Source organism: Cervus canadensis, chromosome 15 (assembly GCF_019320065.1).
Source record: "Cervus canadensis isolate Bull #8, Minnesota chromosome 15, ASM1932006v1, whole genome shotgun sequence".
Classification (NCBI taxonomy): domain Eukaryota; kingdom Metazoa; phylum Chordata; class Mammalia; order Artiodactyla; family Cervidae; genus Cervus; species Cervus canadensis.
The window spans coordinates 46066691-46086795 of NC_057400.1; the positions used below are offsets into that span (position 1 = coordinate 46066691).

A 20105-nucleotide genomic window follows, 5' to 3' on the forward strand; every position below is an offset into this window, starting at 1 on the left:
TAGACCTTTATATGGTAGCACTAATTTAACTTGTTGATATTCAGCAGTATGTAACAGATTGAAAATGATCATGTGTTCTTCAACTTATATCATGCATAATAAAGATAAAAGTATTAGATGAGGAAATATCAGCAGACAGTAAGTAAATATTTATCACTGGGAGGACAAGTGGGATCTACTTGTTCATTGGGAGCAATGAACGCTGCGGACTTAAGGTGAATAATACATGGTTGGTGTTTTCCCTATTCTCAAAGACTTCATAAACTAACAATGCAACCACAGAAGTGCTTACTAATTATTTGGAGGATTCTTATAGGTGGGATTAAATGCAGAAAGGTATATTCCTAAAGCACAACTTTGAGTGCCCATAATTTGAGAGAATAAGAGCTCTGTAATTGGCAGATCTCTACAGATTAGTGTGGTATACAGAAGCAGATCAGTCTAAATTATAGGCCAGCAAAGGAGGAAGAGGACCCTCCAGGACTGATGGAGATTCAGATTCTCCTGGCTATATCATTAACCTGTGCCAGGTGACAAGGGCTTGGTATTCAATACCAACTCTATAGTGAACACTTATTAGTTTGTCAGGAAACAGTATTATTCAATTCAAAGAGATACCAGAGATAGTATACTTTTAGACATTGTTAAGGAAATTTAAGGTAATGGTTCAAAATATAAACTGTAGCTCACTTCCTGGATTCTAGGCCAGGATCAATCTTTACTACTTGTATGACCTTGGCAAGTTACTTAAACTCTTTGTGTTCAATTTTCTTATTTGTAAGATTAGAATAATAGTATCTATCTCATGGTGTGAAGACTGAATGAGATAATGCTATGTGTAAAGCTCTAAAAACAGTGTTTTGCCTATGGTGAGCAGACAACAAATGACATGTTATTAACATGATCTGAATTACGAAGACTCAAATGACAGTTTTACTTCATTCTGGCACACACTTATTGCTAAAATAAGGGTACTTTCGCCTAATTATGCTACTAATATGTTGTTTTTATTCCAAAGAGACATAAGTTTAATAACTCAGTTGATTTTAAAAGTATTTATTTAAGCAGAGTTAGGGTAGTAATTGCACCATCACTACCTTTTGTTTTTGAGTCCTTTTAACTTCTGAACAGCTTTTAGGTTCTCATAAGATTCCTATAAGCACTACAGGACATATATACTCATATTATAACTAGGAAACTGGATAATATACAATCAGTGATTGCCCATAATAGAGTTAAGACCAACATACTCTTACTTTAGGATCCATACAAATCAATCTAAACTCAAAAAGATATTGAGCCCTTATTATGTATGCAACAATGTATTAGGTGCTTCAGAGGATTAAAATTATATAAAACACAATCCATTGCCAAAGGAATTATTTTCTAACTGGGGAGATATGATTTTATTTGCCTTTTGCATAGTCTCAGCAATTTTGCCTAGATTTCATAAATCTGTCAAGGCACAATCCATGAAAAACAGAATTGATAAACTAGGCTTCATTAAAACTAAAAATATCTGCTCTGTGAAAGGCATCATCAAGAGAGTGAGAAGAGAAGCCATAGATTAGGAGAAAATCTTTGCAAAAATGAAGCTGGAAAGGACTGTTATTCACAATGCACAAAGAATTCTCGAAACTCAACAATAAGAAAACAACTTGATTAAAAAAAAAAAAAAAACAGATCAAAGTTCTCAACAGATACCTCATCAAAGAAGACAAACAGATGACAAAGCAGCATATGAAAAGATCCTCCACATAATATGTCTTCATAAAATGTAAATTAAAAAACAATGTTCAATGCAGGACTATTCACAGTAGCTAGGACATGGAAGCAACAGAGTTGTCCATCAACAGATGAATGGATAAAGAAGCTGTGGTCAGTCAGTTCACTTCAGTTGCTCAGTCAAGTCTGACTCTTTGCGAGCCCATGAACTGCAGCACTCCAGGCATCCTTGTCCATCACCAACTCCCAGAGTTTACTCAAATTCATGTCCATTAAGTCGGTGATGCCATCCAACCATCTCATCCTCTGTCGTCCCCTTATCCTCCCACCTTCAGTCTTTCCCAGCATCAGGGTCTTTTCAAATGAGTCAGTTCTCCACATCAGGTGGCCAAAGTACTGGAGTTTCAGCTTCAGCATCAGTCCTTCCAATGAATATGCAGTACTGATTTCCTTTAGGATGGACTGGTTGAATCTCCTTGCTGTTCAAGGGACTCTCAAGAGTCTTCTCTAACACTACAGTTCAAAAGCATTAATTCTTCAGCCTCAGCTTTCTTTGTAGTCTAACTTTCACATCTATACATGACTACTGGAAAAACCATAGCCTTGACTAGACGGACCTTTGTTGGCAAAGTAATGGCACATATATACAATGGAAACTGTGGTACATATATACAATGGAATAATACTCAGTCATAAAAAGGAATGCATTTGATTCAGTTCTAATGAGGTGGATGAACCTACAGCCTACAGAGTGAAGTAAGTAGAAAGAGAAAAAACAGCTACTGTATATTTATATGGTATCTAGTAATATGGTCCTGATGAACCTACTGCAGGGTAGCAATGGAGATGCAGACATAGAGAACAGACCTGTGGACACGGGGATGGGGGAAGGAGAGGGTGAGATGAATGGGGAAAGCAGCATGGAAATAGATACACAACCATATGTAAAACAGATAGCGAGTGGGAATTTGCTATATGACTTGGGGAGTTCAAACCAAGGCTCTGACAACCTAGAGGAGTGGGATGGGTTGTGAAGGGAGGTTTAACGGGAGGGGACATATGTATACCTATGGCTGATTCATGTTGTTATATAGCAGAAATCAGCACAATATTAGTTGTGGACAATTGTAATTGCCCTTCAATGAAAAATAAAGAAAACCAATGTGGTACCACTACACATCTATTGAGCATCACTGACTCAATGGACATGAGTTTGAGTAGACTCTGGGAGATGGTGAAGGACAGGGAAGCCTGGTGTGCTGCAGTCCATGGGGTCACAAAGAGTTGGATGCAACTGAGTGACTGAATAACAACACATCTACTAGAATGGCCAAAATCCTGAACACTGACAAGACCAAATGCTGTGGGGCAACAGAAGCTCTCCTTCATTGCTAGTGGCTATGAATAACCATACAGCCACTTTGAAGCCAGGTTGTAAATTCTTACAAAATAAAACTTACACTTTGCATACCATCAGCAATTGCCATTCTTGTTATTTAACCAAATGAGTTGAAGTCTTATGTCCACACAAAAGCCTGCATACGACTCTGTTTATAGTAGCTTTATTCATAATGGCCAAAACTTGGAATAACCAATGTCCTTCAGTAAGTGAATGGATAAACAAACATCCAGACAACAAAATAGTACTTAGCACTAAAAGAAGTGAACTATCAAGCCATGAAAAGACATGGAAGAGTCTTAAATGCAGATTATTAAGTAAAGGAAGCCAGTCTGAAAAGGCTACATATTATATGACTCCAAGTATATGATAGTCTGAAAAAGGCAGAAACAGTTACAGATCAGTGCCAGAGGTTAGTATAGAGGGATGGATGAATAGAGTTCAGAGGATTTTTAGACCCATTTAAACTGCTCTGTGTGATTCAGTAACAGTCAATAAATGCCTTCAGACAGTTGTGCAGAAGAGGAGAGTGAAAAAGCTGGCTTAAAACTCAACATTCAAAAAACAAAGATCATGGCATCTGGTCCCATCAATTCATGGGAAATAGATGGGGAAACAATAGAAACAGTGACAGACTTTATTTTCTTGAGTTCCAAAATCAATGCAGATGGTGACTGCAGCCATGAAATTAAAAGACACTTGCTCCTTGGAAGAAAAACTATGACCAACCTAGACAGCATATTAAAAAGCAGAGACATTACATTGCCAACAAAGGTCCGTCTAGTCAAAGCTATGGTTTTTCCAGTAGTCACGTATGGATGTGAGAGTTGGACTATAAAGAAGGCTGGGCATTGAAGAATTGATGGTTTTGAACTGTGGTGTGGGGAAAGACTCTTGAGAGTCCATTGGACTGCAAGGAGATCCAACCAGTCAATCCTAAATGAAATAAGTCCTGAATATTCATTGGAAGGACTGATGCTGAAGCTGAAACTCCAATACTTTGGCCACCGGATGTGAAGAACTGACTCATTTGAAAAGATCCTGCTACTGGGAAAGATCAAGGGCAGGAGAAGAAGGGGATGACTGAGGATAAGATGGCTGAGTGGCATCACTAACTCCATGGGCATGAGTTTCAGCAATCTCTGCGAGCTGGTGATGGACAGGGAAACCTGGCCTGCTGCAGTCCATGGGGTTGCAAAGAATTGGACATGACTGAGCAACTGAACTGACTATAAAATGGATAATACCAAGAATGAATCCAAGTGCAACCTATGGACTTTGGGTGATAATGACACATCACTATAGATTCAACAAATAAAAGAAATTGGAGTATGTGGAAATTTTGCTGTCTTCCTCTCAATTTTTCTGTGAACCTGTTTTAAAGATAAAATGTTTAAATAAATTTTTAAAAATTTGGACTATGTAACCTAAGCCCTCTTACCATTTTTGAGACTTCCACACAATAAATGGAAAGTGAAGGTGTTTTGTTTTATGTTTCTTTGGAATTATCTTTTAAATCCATTCAAATTTCAGATTAATATTTCTAAGTCAGTTGCTATGGACTGAATTGTGTTCCCTCAAAATTATTATTTTGAAGCAATAACTCCCAGTGTGACTCTATTTGGAGACAGGGCTTATGAAGTAGTGATAAAGGTTAAGTGAGGTCTTGATCCAACTGCTAATCCAATAGGGATGGTGCTCTTATAAAAAGAGAGACCAGAGCTCACACCCACATGCTGAGGAAAGGCCATGCGAGGACATAGTGAGAAGGCAGCTATCTGCAACGCAGAGAGAGAGTTCTCCCCAGACCTTGACCCTCCTAGCACCTTGACCTTGCACTTTCCACTCTCCAGAAACGTGAGAAAATACATTTTGATTGTTTCAGCCACCCAGTGTGTGGAGCATTGCTATGGCAGCCTGGAAGATTAACATGTAGTTCAGAAGAAAGTGTTAATTGCTCAGTCATGTCCAACTCTTTGCAACCCCAAGGACTGTGGCCCACCAGGCTCCTCTGACCACAGAATTCTCCAGGAAAGAATACTGGAGTGGGTAGCCATTCCTTTCTCCAGGGGATTTTCCTAACCAAGGGATCAAACCTGCGTCTCCTGCATTGCTGGCAGATTCTTTACCATTTGAGTCACCTTAATGGAATGACATAGACTATTTCTTGTTGTTAAATTCTCTTTCATGTATGTGAATTAGTGCAATGCAGTGTAATATATACAGAGCTCATAGAGACTGTAAGTTCAATTCTCAGCTATACCTCCTCATTAGTAATATGGGCTTAAATTTCCTAAGCTAATTTTCTTCTCTGAAAGGTTAGAATAACAACAAATCTTTCTGAGGTTATTACAAAGATTAAATCCAATGAAGCTTGTTCATTCCCTGGATCGTTCATTCATTCATCATCTAATAAATACCCGTTACTTAGGATGAGAAAACTTATACTACTCGGATGAGAAAACATACACATATATTATTCTTTAACTTATTAATCATCTCACTGAGCTTAAATCTTTGGTTCTTCAATGAAATATTTTATATTATGGCAAAAATATCCTACATGGAGAATATATAATCATAAATAAAGGCAATATAATGCATGTATATACATATACATTTATGTCCAACCACATCTTTAAAATCTTACCTCTTTGCTTTCTTCCAGATCTGATTCACTACTGAAGTCCTCCGTGTTTAAATTTTCAAAGTCAGATTCTCCCACAGCAATTGGTACAGTCACAGTAAGACTGGGATTGTTTATGAAGGACATGTAGTCACTTTCATCAATAATGTACTTTTCAACACTGCTGCCGGTTCCTATTCCACTTGTAGTTCCATTTACGTCTTTAAGATAGTCAAGATCTTTCCCAATCTCTGCTGTATGATTGGACATACAATTGTCTTTCCTGTTGTTTAGATCATCAAGTGGTTTAATTTCATCTAAAATCTTTTGTTTTCTAACAAAGGACTGTTGAATAAATTCATATACTTTTCTCTTCACATAGGCTATTCCCTTGTGCATCCTATCCACAGCAATTTGGAGATTGTTCATTTCATTATCATCATCAGTGGCCGCAAGGTTGTCTGCACTAAATGAGCTCAGAAGCAAGGCCAAAAAGAGGTTCAGGACCTTAAAAATAACACAAACATCATTATAATTTCACTCCAATGTGAAGAAGAGCAGATTGAGATCACTTATTCCTTGAAATGTTGAGGAAACTATAAGTTCTAACAATGAGGTGAAAGAAACACCACAGCATAGTGACTAGAAGTTCAGAGATCTAAATTTGTGATCTGGCTTAACAGCTGTGCCACAATTCATCCATGGGCAAAGACATGATTTCCATTGGTCTCGAGTTCCTCTACTTACAAAATGAAGACTCTGAATGAGCAGACCTAAGGTTTTACTAAACTTATAATTATGTGATTATAAGAAATAAACTTATATGGGCTCTATATAAGACTAAACTTAAAATTCCTTAGTTTTTAAAACTATGCATTTAATTGCATATGATAGTTTCTTTTTTGATGAAGATATATTAAATTGGATATTAATTGAAAGAAAATCATTATGATCCAGAATGAGAATTATGGGCTTAACATAGGCATCAACATATGTTTTCTTGATCTACTATTTTTCTCATACCCCACTGCTGACTAATTAGGACAACTATTTATAAACAATCACTAATGTTTCCATGAGACTGGCATGCTGCTGCTGCTGCTAAGTCGCTTCAGTCTTGTCCGACTCTGTGCGACCCCATAGATGGCAGCCCACCAGGCTCCCCCGTCCCTGGGATCCTTCAGGCAAGAACACTGGAGTGGGCTGCCATTTCCTTCTCCAATGCATGAAAGTGAAAATAATGTACATATCCTTTGGAGTATATTATATATTTTTATATGGTAACAGTAAGGTACCAAACCTAAAAGAGAGGACGGATTAGTTACTCCATGTGGGTTAGGAATCTTTAGCCAACCTCTGTTTTGATGTAAGGATTGACTAACCCAGGTTGGTTCATGAATCTGCCTTATAATATAGAGTGACTAAATAGTATCTATAATGAACGGGCAAAGAAAAGTTGAAATAGCTAGGAACAAAGGAAAGTACCACATTTTAGTCCCATACTAGCAAGTAAGTTTGGCTTTTCTCTAAATTTATTTTTTTTTCAGACTTTTCCCTTCCTTGGATCTGAATTTTTAAAATGTTTCCAACATAGCCTTATAAACCTGTCTTTAATATTATACTCCATAGGAGTTCACATAATAAGTGTGATGAAATGACTGGCAAAACAGTTGAGAACAAACATTGTAGGGTCACTGGTTGTGTTTGTCAAAGTAAGATTGTAAGTATATCCAAGGTAAGAGACTTTTGAAATTGATAATCATAATTTTTGTTTTTAGACAAAATGGGCATCATTTCACTGTGCTCTTAATCCATTTCTGAAACTCATATCTTAAATGGGTACATACCACCAGGTTTCCAATGACCATGACCATCATGAAGACAGTGAGGCACATGGCTTGACCAGCAACCTCCATGCAGTCCCACATGGTCTCTATCCACTCTCCACACAGCACCCGGAACACAATGAGGAAGGAGTGGAAGAAGTCATTCATGTGCCAGCGCGGGAGCTTACACTCACTGTTGATCTTGCAGACACAATCTTTGTAACTTTTACCAAAGAGCTGCATGCCAACCACAGCAAAAATGAAGACGATGATGGCTAACACCAAGGTCAAATTTCCCAGAGCCCCCACTGAATTGCCGATGATCTTTATTAGCATGTTTAATGTTGGCCAAGATTTTGCCAACTTGAAAACTCGGAGCTGGAAAATAAAAAAATATATATGTTATTATGATCAATCTTTGAAAGCATTACATGTGAGGTTTACCAAGAAATGATTAAAATTGAATCTCTAACAACATTTGCTTTACAGATGTTATAATGGTAATGGATGTTAATTGAATTTATTGTAGTGATCATTTTGTACTATATACAAATATTGCATCATATCTTGTAAACCTGAAACATAGTGTTATATCAATTATAACTGAATAAGAAAGATATTGAAGTATATAACAAAAGACATTTTTTAAGAGAGTTAGTGGATGTCCGGGGCCACTACTGATTGCAAAAATTACAATCTTGATTGGGGAAATAGGTAAGAGCCACCTTGCATTCTTTCACTTTGCTTTCAGACTTTTAACCTTTGGACCTTTGGACCTTAACCAGTTAGAATGACCTGTGCCATTGCACTGTCACAGCACCACTCTCCTAAGCAAAAGATGTGAAGAGCAGGCTGTCTGGATGTCTTTTTGTCAGTGCTTGGCTTTACTCCAAGACCTGTTTCTAATCTATCGGGAACAGAGAGTTGTGAGCAAATGTTTCACTTCACCAAACAAGAAGCAAAGGTCTTCCCAAAAGGAGCCTCTTATCTAAAAACAAACAACAACAAAAAAGCTCTCTTACAACATCTGTCCTATCCTTGACCATGGCCAGTCTCATGGCTCATTTTTGGACCCCTTCCTCCCACCCAGGAAGAGTCTGATCCTTCCATATTTATATAGATAATTTTCCCTGAGAGTGAATTTTTAATTATTACTTGGGGACATACTCTCCCCAAGTTGTTTTGTAAAGGTGGTTGTAAGGCATACCTGGACTGACACTAATATTAATATTTGATCTCAATGATTTCTGCTCAAAGATACTCATTTGTCAATAGCAGGCAAAATAACAGCACACAGAGGCCTGCTATCAGTGAAGTGTTTATTATTCATAATGCTCCTCTGGAGCACTGACATAGCTAGCTGCACCTGAATTTAAGAACTTGGAATATTTCCCATGACTTCATAATCCTTTCCATATTTGCAAGCACATATATGTGAATCAGTGGACTAAGTAAATAATTCTTCTGATTCCTCTTCTCTGATTTTGGGAAGGAGAATATTTTCCAGAGATACAATTAGAAACGGTTTCTACATGCACATCCTTATCTGGTTGTTATTCACCAATACAAAAGGGTGTTTATATTTTCAAAGTACTATTAAAATACATTTTCATTAAAATCTTTTCTTAGATGCAAAAATATTAACTGCCGTCATCTCTAGAAACAATAATTAGTTGGAATGGTAATTGAGTAACATATTCAACTTTATATGACCAGGATTTTTGCAATAAAGCTTTTTCCTAAATATGTGGGAATATTTTTTCCACTTAGGGACTGTTTATAACAATGCAAATGTTACACAAAAAACTTAAAATGTTAATGGTGTGTGGTAAAATCTATAATGCAAGAACCCTTATTGTTGGAAAGGTTTTTGTCTTTGTACTGTTTTGTTTTTTACCAAACGGAATGAACGGAGAACTGATAATCCTTCCACGTTGGCCAGGCCAAGTTCTACCAGGCTAAGCGTTACAATAAAACCATCAAAGATATTCCAGCCTTCTTGGAAATAATAGTAAGGATCCATGGCAATAATTTTCAGAAACATTTCTGCTGTAAAGATCCCAGTGAAAACCTAAGATCAAAACAAAGTTACTCTAATTCCATCAGATAATGATAAAGTAGCATGACATAATATTTGCTCCTAGAACAAAATGTTTACACTAGTAATTATTCTATTACTTGCTTACATTTGCACAGTAATTTATAGTTGTTAAAAAGCTCTCATATATGTTATTTAATTTTATCCTCAAATGAAACACTGTTAAACACATAATGTGAGTATTATAATTCTTACTTTACCAATTAGGAAACATGTCTTCAGATGGGTGTAGTGGCTTGCCCAACATCAAGTAGAAAGTTAGAAAAACTAGGATTTGAGAGCAAATCTATTTTTAATCAGTGTTCTTTCCATTACATCAACTACATTTTCCTTCAGACTTCATACAGCACAGGTACTGACAAGATTTTTCCCATAAACAGTTTTATCTATAAGCTTATTCCCACTTCCCTCTACTCAGACAGTTATTTCACATGAGCACCTATATTATAATATGTGCATTATCATTATTTATTATGCACATGAAAAAATTACTTCAATGATAAATACTAGAACTTTAAAAATAGGAAAACTATAATTCAGGATGCTTTACATATTTTTCTTTCTTACATCAAAAACTTTAAACCTCAGAACAAATATTATGAAAAATGAATACATTATTTTAGAGACCTTTATTTCAGCAAATGAAAGCTAATATTCCTAAGTTGAGACAACAAACACTTTAACAATTTTTTTTTTAAGCTCAGAAGAGAAAGAATTAGGTAGAAACCTTCACCAAAAATGGCCTTGTTAAAAAAAAAAATGGCCTTGTTAATCATATAATGCACAAAATGTACTAGGTGTTTTTATTATTTTATGGCTTTGATCTAGACTAGATGGATTAAACAATACAGGCCCTACCTAGATCTTGGAAGTAGAAAAGCTGGAGCCACTTGTGAGTTGTTAAATAAATTGTGGCTTATAGTGATGATGAATGACTAAGCAAGATAAAAAGATCTGTAATTTCATTTTAGCCTTCTATATGAAGGGAAACTGTGATATCATCGTTTCAAAAAGTGTGTCCTTAAACTATGAACTGCTTCTGTGCCTTGTTTTACTTATAAATATCAGTATTGATTTTTTTCAAGTAGTAATGTAGGCCTGTTTTTATTGCGGTCTTTCTCAGTTTCAACTTGGATCTTAAGGGCTGTTAAGGGCTATTTTTGGCAAAGGGTAGGGTATAGCCAGCTAGATATAATTCCCATCTTTTGAAAGCAAGGAAGTAGAAAGGGTGGTGGTAAGACTGCTAACTGCTATAAGACATTAAATGCAAACAGTTTCTCAAACAGAAAATTTGAAGACTGAACACATTTACCTTCCAATATGCTTACCAAGTTTCCTACTGTAAGCACATTATTGAAATGGTCTGTCATGGGATAGTGCTCCATGGCCATGAAAAGAGTATTTAAGACAATACAGATGGTGATGGCCAGGTCAACAAAAGGATCCATCACAACCAGGTTGACAATATGCTTCACTTTTAACCAATATGGCGAACAGTCCCAGATTAAGAATATGTTGGAAAATTTATACCAACACGGTGGGCATTTCTGCCTGGATTCTTCAAGTTCTGGATTAAAAAAAAATAAAAACAACCACCGAAAGATATTTTTAAACACATATATTCCTCTCAGATCCAATAGATTTCACTAACCAAATATTTCCATTTGCTACAGTCAACCTATTTTTGTACTTCATTATTAAAAAAAAAAAAAGTGTGATTTAAAAAGTAGAATTTACTCTTTAGATCCCGCCCCAAAATTTCTTCAGACATAAACATAGAACAGGGGTATCAAAGAATGATTTTCTTCTCTTATGCATTGATATTGTGGCTCCATGTTTGGCTCTAAGTTACATGGATTGTCTTTTTAATAGAGATACTGTGTGTAATCCTATGTTAATGTCTGGCTATGCTATCATCCTGAGGCTATAAGAGAGCCAAGAATCAGCTGTTTGTTTTTATTTTGTGAGAATGACCCATTCTTTCCCTCCAGTCTTGAGTGTGTTTAGGATGGTATCAGAAGTCCTAAACTAAATGGAACAGAAAATATGGTCACTATGACTAATAGGATTAGAAACCCTTTACAGGAATACTTCATTGTGCATTTTTAAGGAGTTGCCACACACAGGATTCTGTCACTTTTGAGACTGCACCCAAGTACTGCATTTCAGACTCTTCTATTGACTATAAGGGCTACTCCACTTCTCCTAAGGGATTCTTGCCCACAGTAGTAGATATAATAGTCATCTGAATTAGTTTCACCCATTCTGGTTCATTTTAGTTCACTGATTCCTAAAATGTCGATGTTCATTCTTGCCATCTCCTGTTTGACCACTTCCAGTTTACCCTGATCCTTGGACCTAACATTCCAGGTTCCTATGAAATATTGTTCTTTACAGCATCAGACTTTCATCACCAGACACATCCACAACCGGGTGCTGTTTCTGCTTTGGTTCAATCTCTTCATTTCTTCTGGAGCTATTTATTTGCTCTTCTCCAGTAGTATATTGGATGCCTACCAACCTGGGGAGTTCATCTATCAGTGTCAACTCTTTTTGCCTTTTCATGTTGTTCATGGGGTTCTCAAGGCAAGAAGAATGAAGTGGTTTGCCATTCTCTTCTCCAGTGTACCACGTTTGTCCAAACTCTCCACCATGACCTTCCATCTTGGGTGGCCCTACACAGCTTGGGTCATAGTTTCACTGAGTTAGACAAGGCTGTGGTCCATGTGATCACTTTGGTTAGTTTTCTGTGATTGTGGTTTTCATTCTGTCTGCTGGATGAAAATAAGAGGCTTGTGGAAGCTTCCTGATGGGAGGAACTGGCTGTGGGGAAACTGGGTCTTGCTCTGTTTTGCTCTTGTTCTGTGGGCAAGGCCATGCTCAGCAAATCTTTAATCCAATTTTCTGTTGATGGGTGGGACTGTGTTCTCTCCCTATAGTTTGGTCTGAGACAGAATGATCTCAGTAGCTTCCAAGGCAAATCATTCTCTATCACAGTAATCTAGGTCTATGCCCCAACCACTGATGCCAAAGTAGCTAAAGTTGAATGGTTCTATGAAGACTTACAAGACCTTCTAGAACTAATAACAAAAAAAGATGTCCTTTTCATCATAGGGGACGGGAGAGCAAAATTAGGAAGTCAAGCAATACCTGGAGTAACAGGCAAATTTGGCCTTGGAGTACAAAATGAAGCAGGACAAAGGCTAACAGAGTTTTTTGTTTTCCCCAAGAGAACACACCGGTCATAGCAAACACCCTCTTTCAACAACACAAGAGATGACTCCACACATGGACATCACCCGATGGTCAACACCAAAATTAGACTGATTATATTCTTTGCAGCTGAAGATAGAGAGCTCTATACTGTCAGCAAAAAACAAGACCAGGAGCTGACTGTGGCTCAGATCATGAACTTCTTACTGCCAAATCAGACTTGCATTGAAGAAAGTAGAGAAAACCACTAGACCATTCAGGTATGACCTGAACAAAATCCCTGAATAAAATACAGTGGAAGTGACAAATAGATTCAAGGGATTAGATTTGATAGACAGAGGGTCTGAAAAACTATGGACAGAGGTTCATAATGCTATATAAAAGGCACCGGCCAAAACCGCCCATGAAAAAGAAATGCAAAAAGGCAAAATGGCGGGCTAAGGAGGATTTACAAATAGCTGAGAAAATAAGAGAAGATAAAGGCAAAAGAGAACAGGAAAGCTATACCTATCAAATGCAGAGTTTCAAAGAATAGCAAAAAGAGATAAGAAAGCCTTCCTCCGTGAACAATGCAAAGAAATAGAGGAAAACAAACAATGGGAAAGACTAGAGATCTCTTCAAGAAAATTAGAGATACCAAGGGAACATTTCATGCAAAGATGGGCTCAATAAAGGACTGAAATGGTATGGACCTAACAGAAGCAGAAGGTATTAAGGAGAGGTGGCAAGAATACACAGAAGAACTATACAAAAAAGATCTTAATGACACAGATAACCATGATGGTGTGATCACTCACCTAGTGTCAGACATCTTGGAATGTAAAGTCAAGCGGGCCTTAGGAAGCATGACTACTAATAAAGCTAGTAGAGGTGATGGAATTCCAGCTGAGTTATTTCAAATCCTAAAAGATGATGCTGTTAAAATGCTGCACTCAATATGCCAGCAAATTTGGAAAACTCAGTAGTAGCTACTAGACTGGAATAGGTCAGTTTTCATTCCAGTCCCAAAGAAGGGCAATGACAAAGAATGTTCAAACTATCACACAATTGAACTCATTTCACATGCTAGCAAAGTAATGCTGAAAATTCTCTGTCAAGAGAATTGAGAACTTGAACTGAGAACTTCTAGATGTTCAAGCTGGATTTAGAAAAGGCAGAGGAATCAGAGATCAAATTGCAAACATCCATTGGATCATAGAAAAAGCAAGAGAATTCCAGAAAAACATCTACTTCCATTTCATTTACTATGCTAAAGCCTTTGATGTGTGGATCACAACAAGCTGTGGAAAATTCTTTAAGAGATGGGAACACCAGACCACCTGACCTGCCTCCTGAGAAATCTGTATGCAGGTCAAAAAGCGACAGTTAGAACTGGACATGGAACAATGGACTGGTTCAAAATTGGGAAAGGAGTATGTCAAGGTTGTATACTGTCACCCTGCTTACTTAACTTATATGCAGGACACATCATGCAAAATTCTGAGCTGGATGAAGTACAAGCTGGAATCAAGATTTCTGGAAGAAATATCAATAACCTCAGATATGCAGATAATACCACCTTAATAGCAGAAAGCAAAGAGGAACTAAAGAGCCTCTTAATGAAGGTGAAAGAGGAGAGTGAAAGAGTTGGCTTAAAACTCAAAATTCAAAAAATGAAGATCATGTTATCTGGTCCCATCACTTCACGGCAAACATGGGGAAACAACAGAAACAGTGACAGACTATTTTCTTGGGCTCCAAAATCACTGCAGCCATGAAATTAAAATGCTTGTTCCTTGGAAGAAAAGCTATAACTAACCTAGACAGCATATTAAAAAGCAGAGGTATTACTGGGCTGACAAAGGTCCATATAGTCAAAGCTATGGTCTTTCCAGTAGTCATGTATGGATGTGAGAGTTGGACCATAAAGAAGACTGAGCATCAAAGAATTGATGCTTTTCAACTCTTCAGCTGTGGTGTTGGAGAAGACTCTTGAGAGTCCCTTGGACTGCAAGGAGATCAAACCAGTCAGTTCTAAAGAAAATCAATCCTGAATATTCATTGGAGAGACTGATGCTGAAGCTGAAACTCCAATACTTTGGCCACCTGATGCAAAGAACGGACTGATTGGAAAAGACCCTGATGCTGGGAAAGATAGAAGGCAGGAGGAAAAGGGCACAGAAGGCAGGAGGAAAAGGCAGAGCACAAGATGGTTGGATGGCATCACCAAGTCAATGGACATGAGTTTGAGCAAGTTCCGCAAAATGGTGAAGGACAGGGAGGCCTGGTGTGGTGCAGTACATGGGGTGGCAAAGAGTCAGTCATTACTGAGAGGCTGCACAACAAAACACACAGGATACATTCTTTACAGTTGCAAAAACCATGGAGTAACTTCTTAAAAAGTTTCCAGAATATAGAAATATATAACCAATAACTCTTAAATAAAACCTATGATGTTTTCTTTGGAATATACTACTTCCAACTTACTGACATGTGTTTCAAATAAGACAATATAAATTCAGTGAAAACAACTGCAATGGAAATGGAATTTGTTACAAACCTTCTACTGTATTTGTTAAAATGCTGGCTATGCTCATTGCTCTTTGCCTTTGAGATGGATCTTCTAGAAAGTCCATGGAAACATGAAAAGAACTTGACCTTCTCTTTCTCATTTCAGTTTCAGTGGTTGTTCCCTGTAAAGAAAATGTTAATGTAGTCAACGCTTAACTTGGGCAATATGATAAGCAAACAACCACTGTGACACAGTGAAATTCATGAAATGCATGCATCATGCACGTTCATATTTAATTGGTGATGGCAGATATTGCTGACTTATTGTAGCATTAACCTGGACTGTCCAAACTGTTAGCCATTTGTTCATACACCAAAGCTGAGGGTTTTCTTTTTACCCTCTGATTTTATAGTTTTAGGTGACATAACATAATTTTGATATCCTTGATAAATCTTGTGAGTGACATATTTAACAATTTGCTTATTTCAGAACTAACAGCAAAAAGTAGCAACTTGAAAAGTCACCTAAATGATCATAGCATTTTATTTTGAGAAGGTAGCCCTTTATTTTTAAAGGAATATGAATAATTAGAACACACGTAGCTGCCATCTCATTTTCTGGACACAAGACACAGATGGTCATTGACAACACAAGCTGTATGTTAAAAAAAACAATACATGCTGCATGGACAACAGTTTCATCCAGGGTACCAAAGCAATAAGTCATCTAGTTCTGACTTAATCATGCCTCATTCATGCTGATATATTTCCAGGTCTAATAAGAGGCAGCACGTGTTTAGAAATTCCTTATCTGGGTATATATTCACAAACACATAACATACCTTTGTACACAGAGAATTCTTTTATCTGTCTGTATTAATAATTTTTCGTGTCTCTTCATTTAGATTAGTTTTGAGAAGACCTATATCAGCATTATCTTTTAGTAAGACAAATATGAGTACTAGAAATTTTAAGATAATAATGAAGTTATCTATTTAGGCACAGTGTTCTTGAGCTCTTCTACACTAAAGCAAGCTATATCGAAGAATCTGTTGGAAAGATTTATTATACACCCTTTACACTTAAACATAGGAATCGTTCATTTACTCTTATGCCAGGTCTTTAGTGGATGGCCTGCTAGCTAAAGGTAGTTCAGCATGGGTATATAGCAAATCCTCCAACTGGAGGCAGTCATTTATTACTGTGGATAATTTATCCTTAGCACATTTAATAAGTAAACGCATTCAGGTGTTACGCAAGAGGGTGTTGAGGCCTTAAGTTTTAGTTGGTTAGTCTTTTAAAGGTATTACAAGATGCAGGAGCATTCACAGCTTGACCAACCAGGAATCATTCTCAAGGGGTTCCATTCTGTAGAAACACTGGCTGGTACGGCAATCATGGGCCTGCCATGCCTGAACTATTTAAAACTTCCTTACATTGTCATCAGTAGCTGGCTTATCTATTATCACCTCTGGCAGAAGCTGTCCAACAGGCGAGGTAGGAACCGAAGGTCCACCAACCAAGGAAACCACACCATTGCAATCCACGGCGCTGTGCATCTTCCCGTTGGCCGGAAGCACGGCCAGCATTCGGGACGACCGACTGGTCTGACTTAAGTTACTGTTGCGTCGCTCTCCGTGCCGGCGGGGCACAAATAAGGAGTCTCTGCGGCTCTCGTTATCCTCAAAGGTGCTATGCTCATCGTCAGCAAAGTCGTTCTCTGATCCCACATCCTTCGCTCGCCCTCTGAAGCTGAAAAGGCTTGTTCTGCTATTTCGCCTTGGAGAAAATAAGGAGCCACGGATGCTCAACAAGGACTATAAGTTTGAAACCGAAAAAAAATTAAACTCATGTTAGTATGGTCATTTGGAATGTGCTTTTATTTCGTAAGATCAAGTTGAAGGGGATTTCAGCATTCTTAACAGAATGTGACTCATTCCTTGATTAACATTCTCATTTTATGTGCATGCAGATTAAATTAGATTAGTTTATAAGAGAAGGTTTCTAGCCCTTGAGATTAATAACTGGAGAGATAGACCGCAACTTAGAGGTATCGAAAAACAAAACCCTGAACTACATTTTTCAAGTTCAAAAGCAAACATCTTTAGCACCTTACTGTGGACACTGAACACGCAATAAACTGCATGACTTTAACAAAGGCACATCTGTTTCCACTGATCTTTCCCTTCAAGAAATTCCAACACTTTGCACAAATTGTTTAAGTCCATCCTCCTAATATTACTTGAATTATTATTCCTATCACATCTAGAAGGCACACTGTTGTTGGAGCTTGAAGTTAAGACCTCTGAAATTCAGAGTGATGTGCTTTTTAATAAAGCATACCACGGAGAATATTTTCAGAAGCATGCATTATGGTTTATAAAGAAGTCTGGGTTGTTAAAAAAAAAAAAAACACACACAACATAAAATAGCCAAAAAGACATTACTGATGAGTTAACCATATTTTTTCTTGTTAAAATGGCTGTGGACCGGAAAGATGAGATGTTAGTTAGAACAAGTGCCAGGATACAAGTTGAAGTGAGAATTCAGGTCTCCTGACTTTTGACGCTGTGCTACCTTCATACACTAAGCCGGAGAGCTTCCCCTTGTGGTCCAGATGTTAAGAATCCTCCTGCAATGCAGGAGACCTGGGTTTGATCCCTGGGTCAGGAAGATCCCCAGGAGAAGAGAATGTCAACCCACTCCAGTATTCTTACCTGGAGAATTCCAAGGACAGAGGGGCCTGGTGGGCCACAGTCCATGGGGTTGCAAGGAGTCAGATATGACTGAGCCACTAACACACACACACCCCAAGATGCAAGATTACGCATACGCAAACTAAAATTCTTTCAAACTGTACAGAAAGGATAGGTTTAAATATATATATATATATATTTTTAAAAGCAGTCAATTCAGTTGATAAAAATTCCTAAGTCGTATTCACTTCTCCTCCCAGCCACCAGCCGCCCCTTCCCCGCTCCCCCCACCAGCTTCGTGTTCTAATTTCCATCCCGGCATCATTTAACTCAGCAGCACCATACCTGGTGTGGGGAGGAGTACCTCTTTTCGTATGTCAACCGGTTCCCTTCTATGGAGAAGCGAAACCCTTTCCTCCTGATGCTGTCCTCAGATTCAGACTTATGGAATTCATCATCATCTTTCTCTTCTCCGCCAGACTGTTCTTTCTGTTTTCTTTTCTTTCTCCGATTCCTTCTTTCCTTGGCACTCTTGGAACTCAACTTGGAGGTTTCAGACGAGCTGTCTGAGAGCCTGCCTGCTGCACTAGGCTCTCTGGAATGCTCTGAGGCAGTTACAGCTGCTGCCTGCTACATTGAGGAGACAGGGTTTCAGCATGGAAGTGGAGAAGAACTTACTTTTTAAAATATAGCTCAAGTGTTTGCAAAGTATTTGAAAAAAAAATTCAGCTGACTCCAGTTAATCTTATTTTGAAGAAACTGCAAATATGAGGGAATTTTTTTCCTGTCCATCTAGTAAAGGCTTTTAGACATAAATTTATTTTCTCTGTGCTAACATTTATTACATTTCTATGATGTTTTGCAGACCACATATTCACAAGGATCAATCAGACACCAACAAGAACATAAATTCATATTCTTTTGGGATTTGCTTTACTCTAAAAATTGGTAATTAGCACTGTCTTTTTTTCACTGGGGGGAAAAAAAAAAACTAGAGCATGGAAGAAAAGCTGATGAGTTACTTGGGGTCATATCCAAAGATAGGAGGAATGAGATAAAGAACTGAGGGCCTCTTTCTAGGTATTGAAACAGGATTGTCCAGTACCCTCAAAATATTATCAATCAAATTTATAGAAGGTGATATCCCTTCTCACCTCTACAATACTCAATCCAAAAGGCTAGAGACTGGAGGGTCAATAGTTTCTGCTAGGCAAGACAAGACATTCAGTTCTCCAAAGATCATCCCGTTTCTTCAAGTCAGCACTGGTTGTTGCTGGCTACACGGTCATGGGATGAAAACAATGCTCTTTATCACAGCTTGTTGTGATTGTGACTTTTTGATGATTTTCATTGTTCCAAGAGTGCCCTCAATATAGGCTTGCAAATAAATTAATATTCCCCAATCAACTTCCTTTTATAGTAAGGACAATGAGTTTTGATGCTAAACAGGAGTGAAGAAATATGGAAGTGATAGGAAGGGCATTTTATCATACTATAAGATCAAGTGAAAAAAAAAAAAGATCAAGTAATTCTTAGGTTCCCTGATCTCCATAAAATTGGTAACTTCTATATGCCTACTGCTGTATCAGAAAGCATTACATTATTTGATTACTTCTTTATTTAGAAAGACAAGCAACCACATAAAAGACAACATATTTTTGGGCAAAGACAATCTTCTAAGAACCACATGAACATCTTTTTACACAATGACCAATACATTTTTTTTCTAAGAAAAGATGATTTCCTACGGTTTCCTTCTAATGCCAGTATATTAATTCAGTAAAATTTCTCACCTGAGAAGACCTCAAAATCACATTTTCCCTTGAATCCTAAAATTTTTAAGATGATTAAAATAGCATGAAAGATTCCTATTGTGGTCAATATTATAAACATATATCTTAGAATAGTTAAACTAAATGATTTACAGATGATCAAAATAATGTAGAAATATTGACTAGCCCCCTATACTACCAGTTTCTCCTAAGTACAAACAATCATCTGTTTCTCACTTTCTCTCCAGTGTTGTTGTAAA

At 37.5% G+C, this 20105-nt stretch overlaps 1 protein-coding gene across 9 annotated transcripts in view; it reads right to left on the reverse strand.

Annotated features, from left to right (window-relative positions):
- SCN1A (sodium voltage-gated channel alpha subunit 1) overlaps nt 1–20105 on the reverse strand; it is a 186969-nt gene that overhangs the window by 40755 nt on the left and 126109 nt on the right. For 6 of the 9 annotated variants that reach the window (XM_043487894.1, XM_043487896.1, XM_043487898.1 and 3 more), the window contains exons 11-17: nt 18419–18703; nt 16814–17194; nt 15427–15559; nt 11003–11241; nt 9474–9647; nt 7598–7954; nt 5775–6257 (exon numbers count right to left, since the gene is read on the reverse strand). In XM_043487894.1, the coding sequence (XP_043343829.1) occupies nt 5775–6257; nt 7598–7954; nt 9474–9647; nt 11003–11241; nt 15427–15559; nt 16814–17194; nt 18419–18703 (2052 nt within the window). The remainder of the gene's footprint in view (nt 1–5774; nt 6258–7597; nt 7955–9473; nt 9648–11002; nt 11242–15426; nt 15560–16813; nt 17195–18418; nt 18704–20105) is intronic. The other 3 variants (XM_043487901.1, XM_043487897.1, XM_043487899.1) reach the window with 3 other exon arrangements.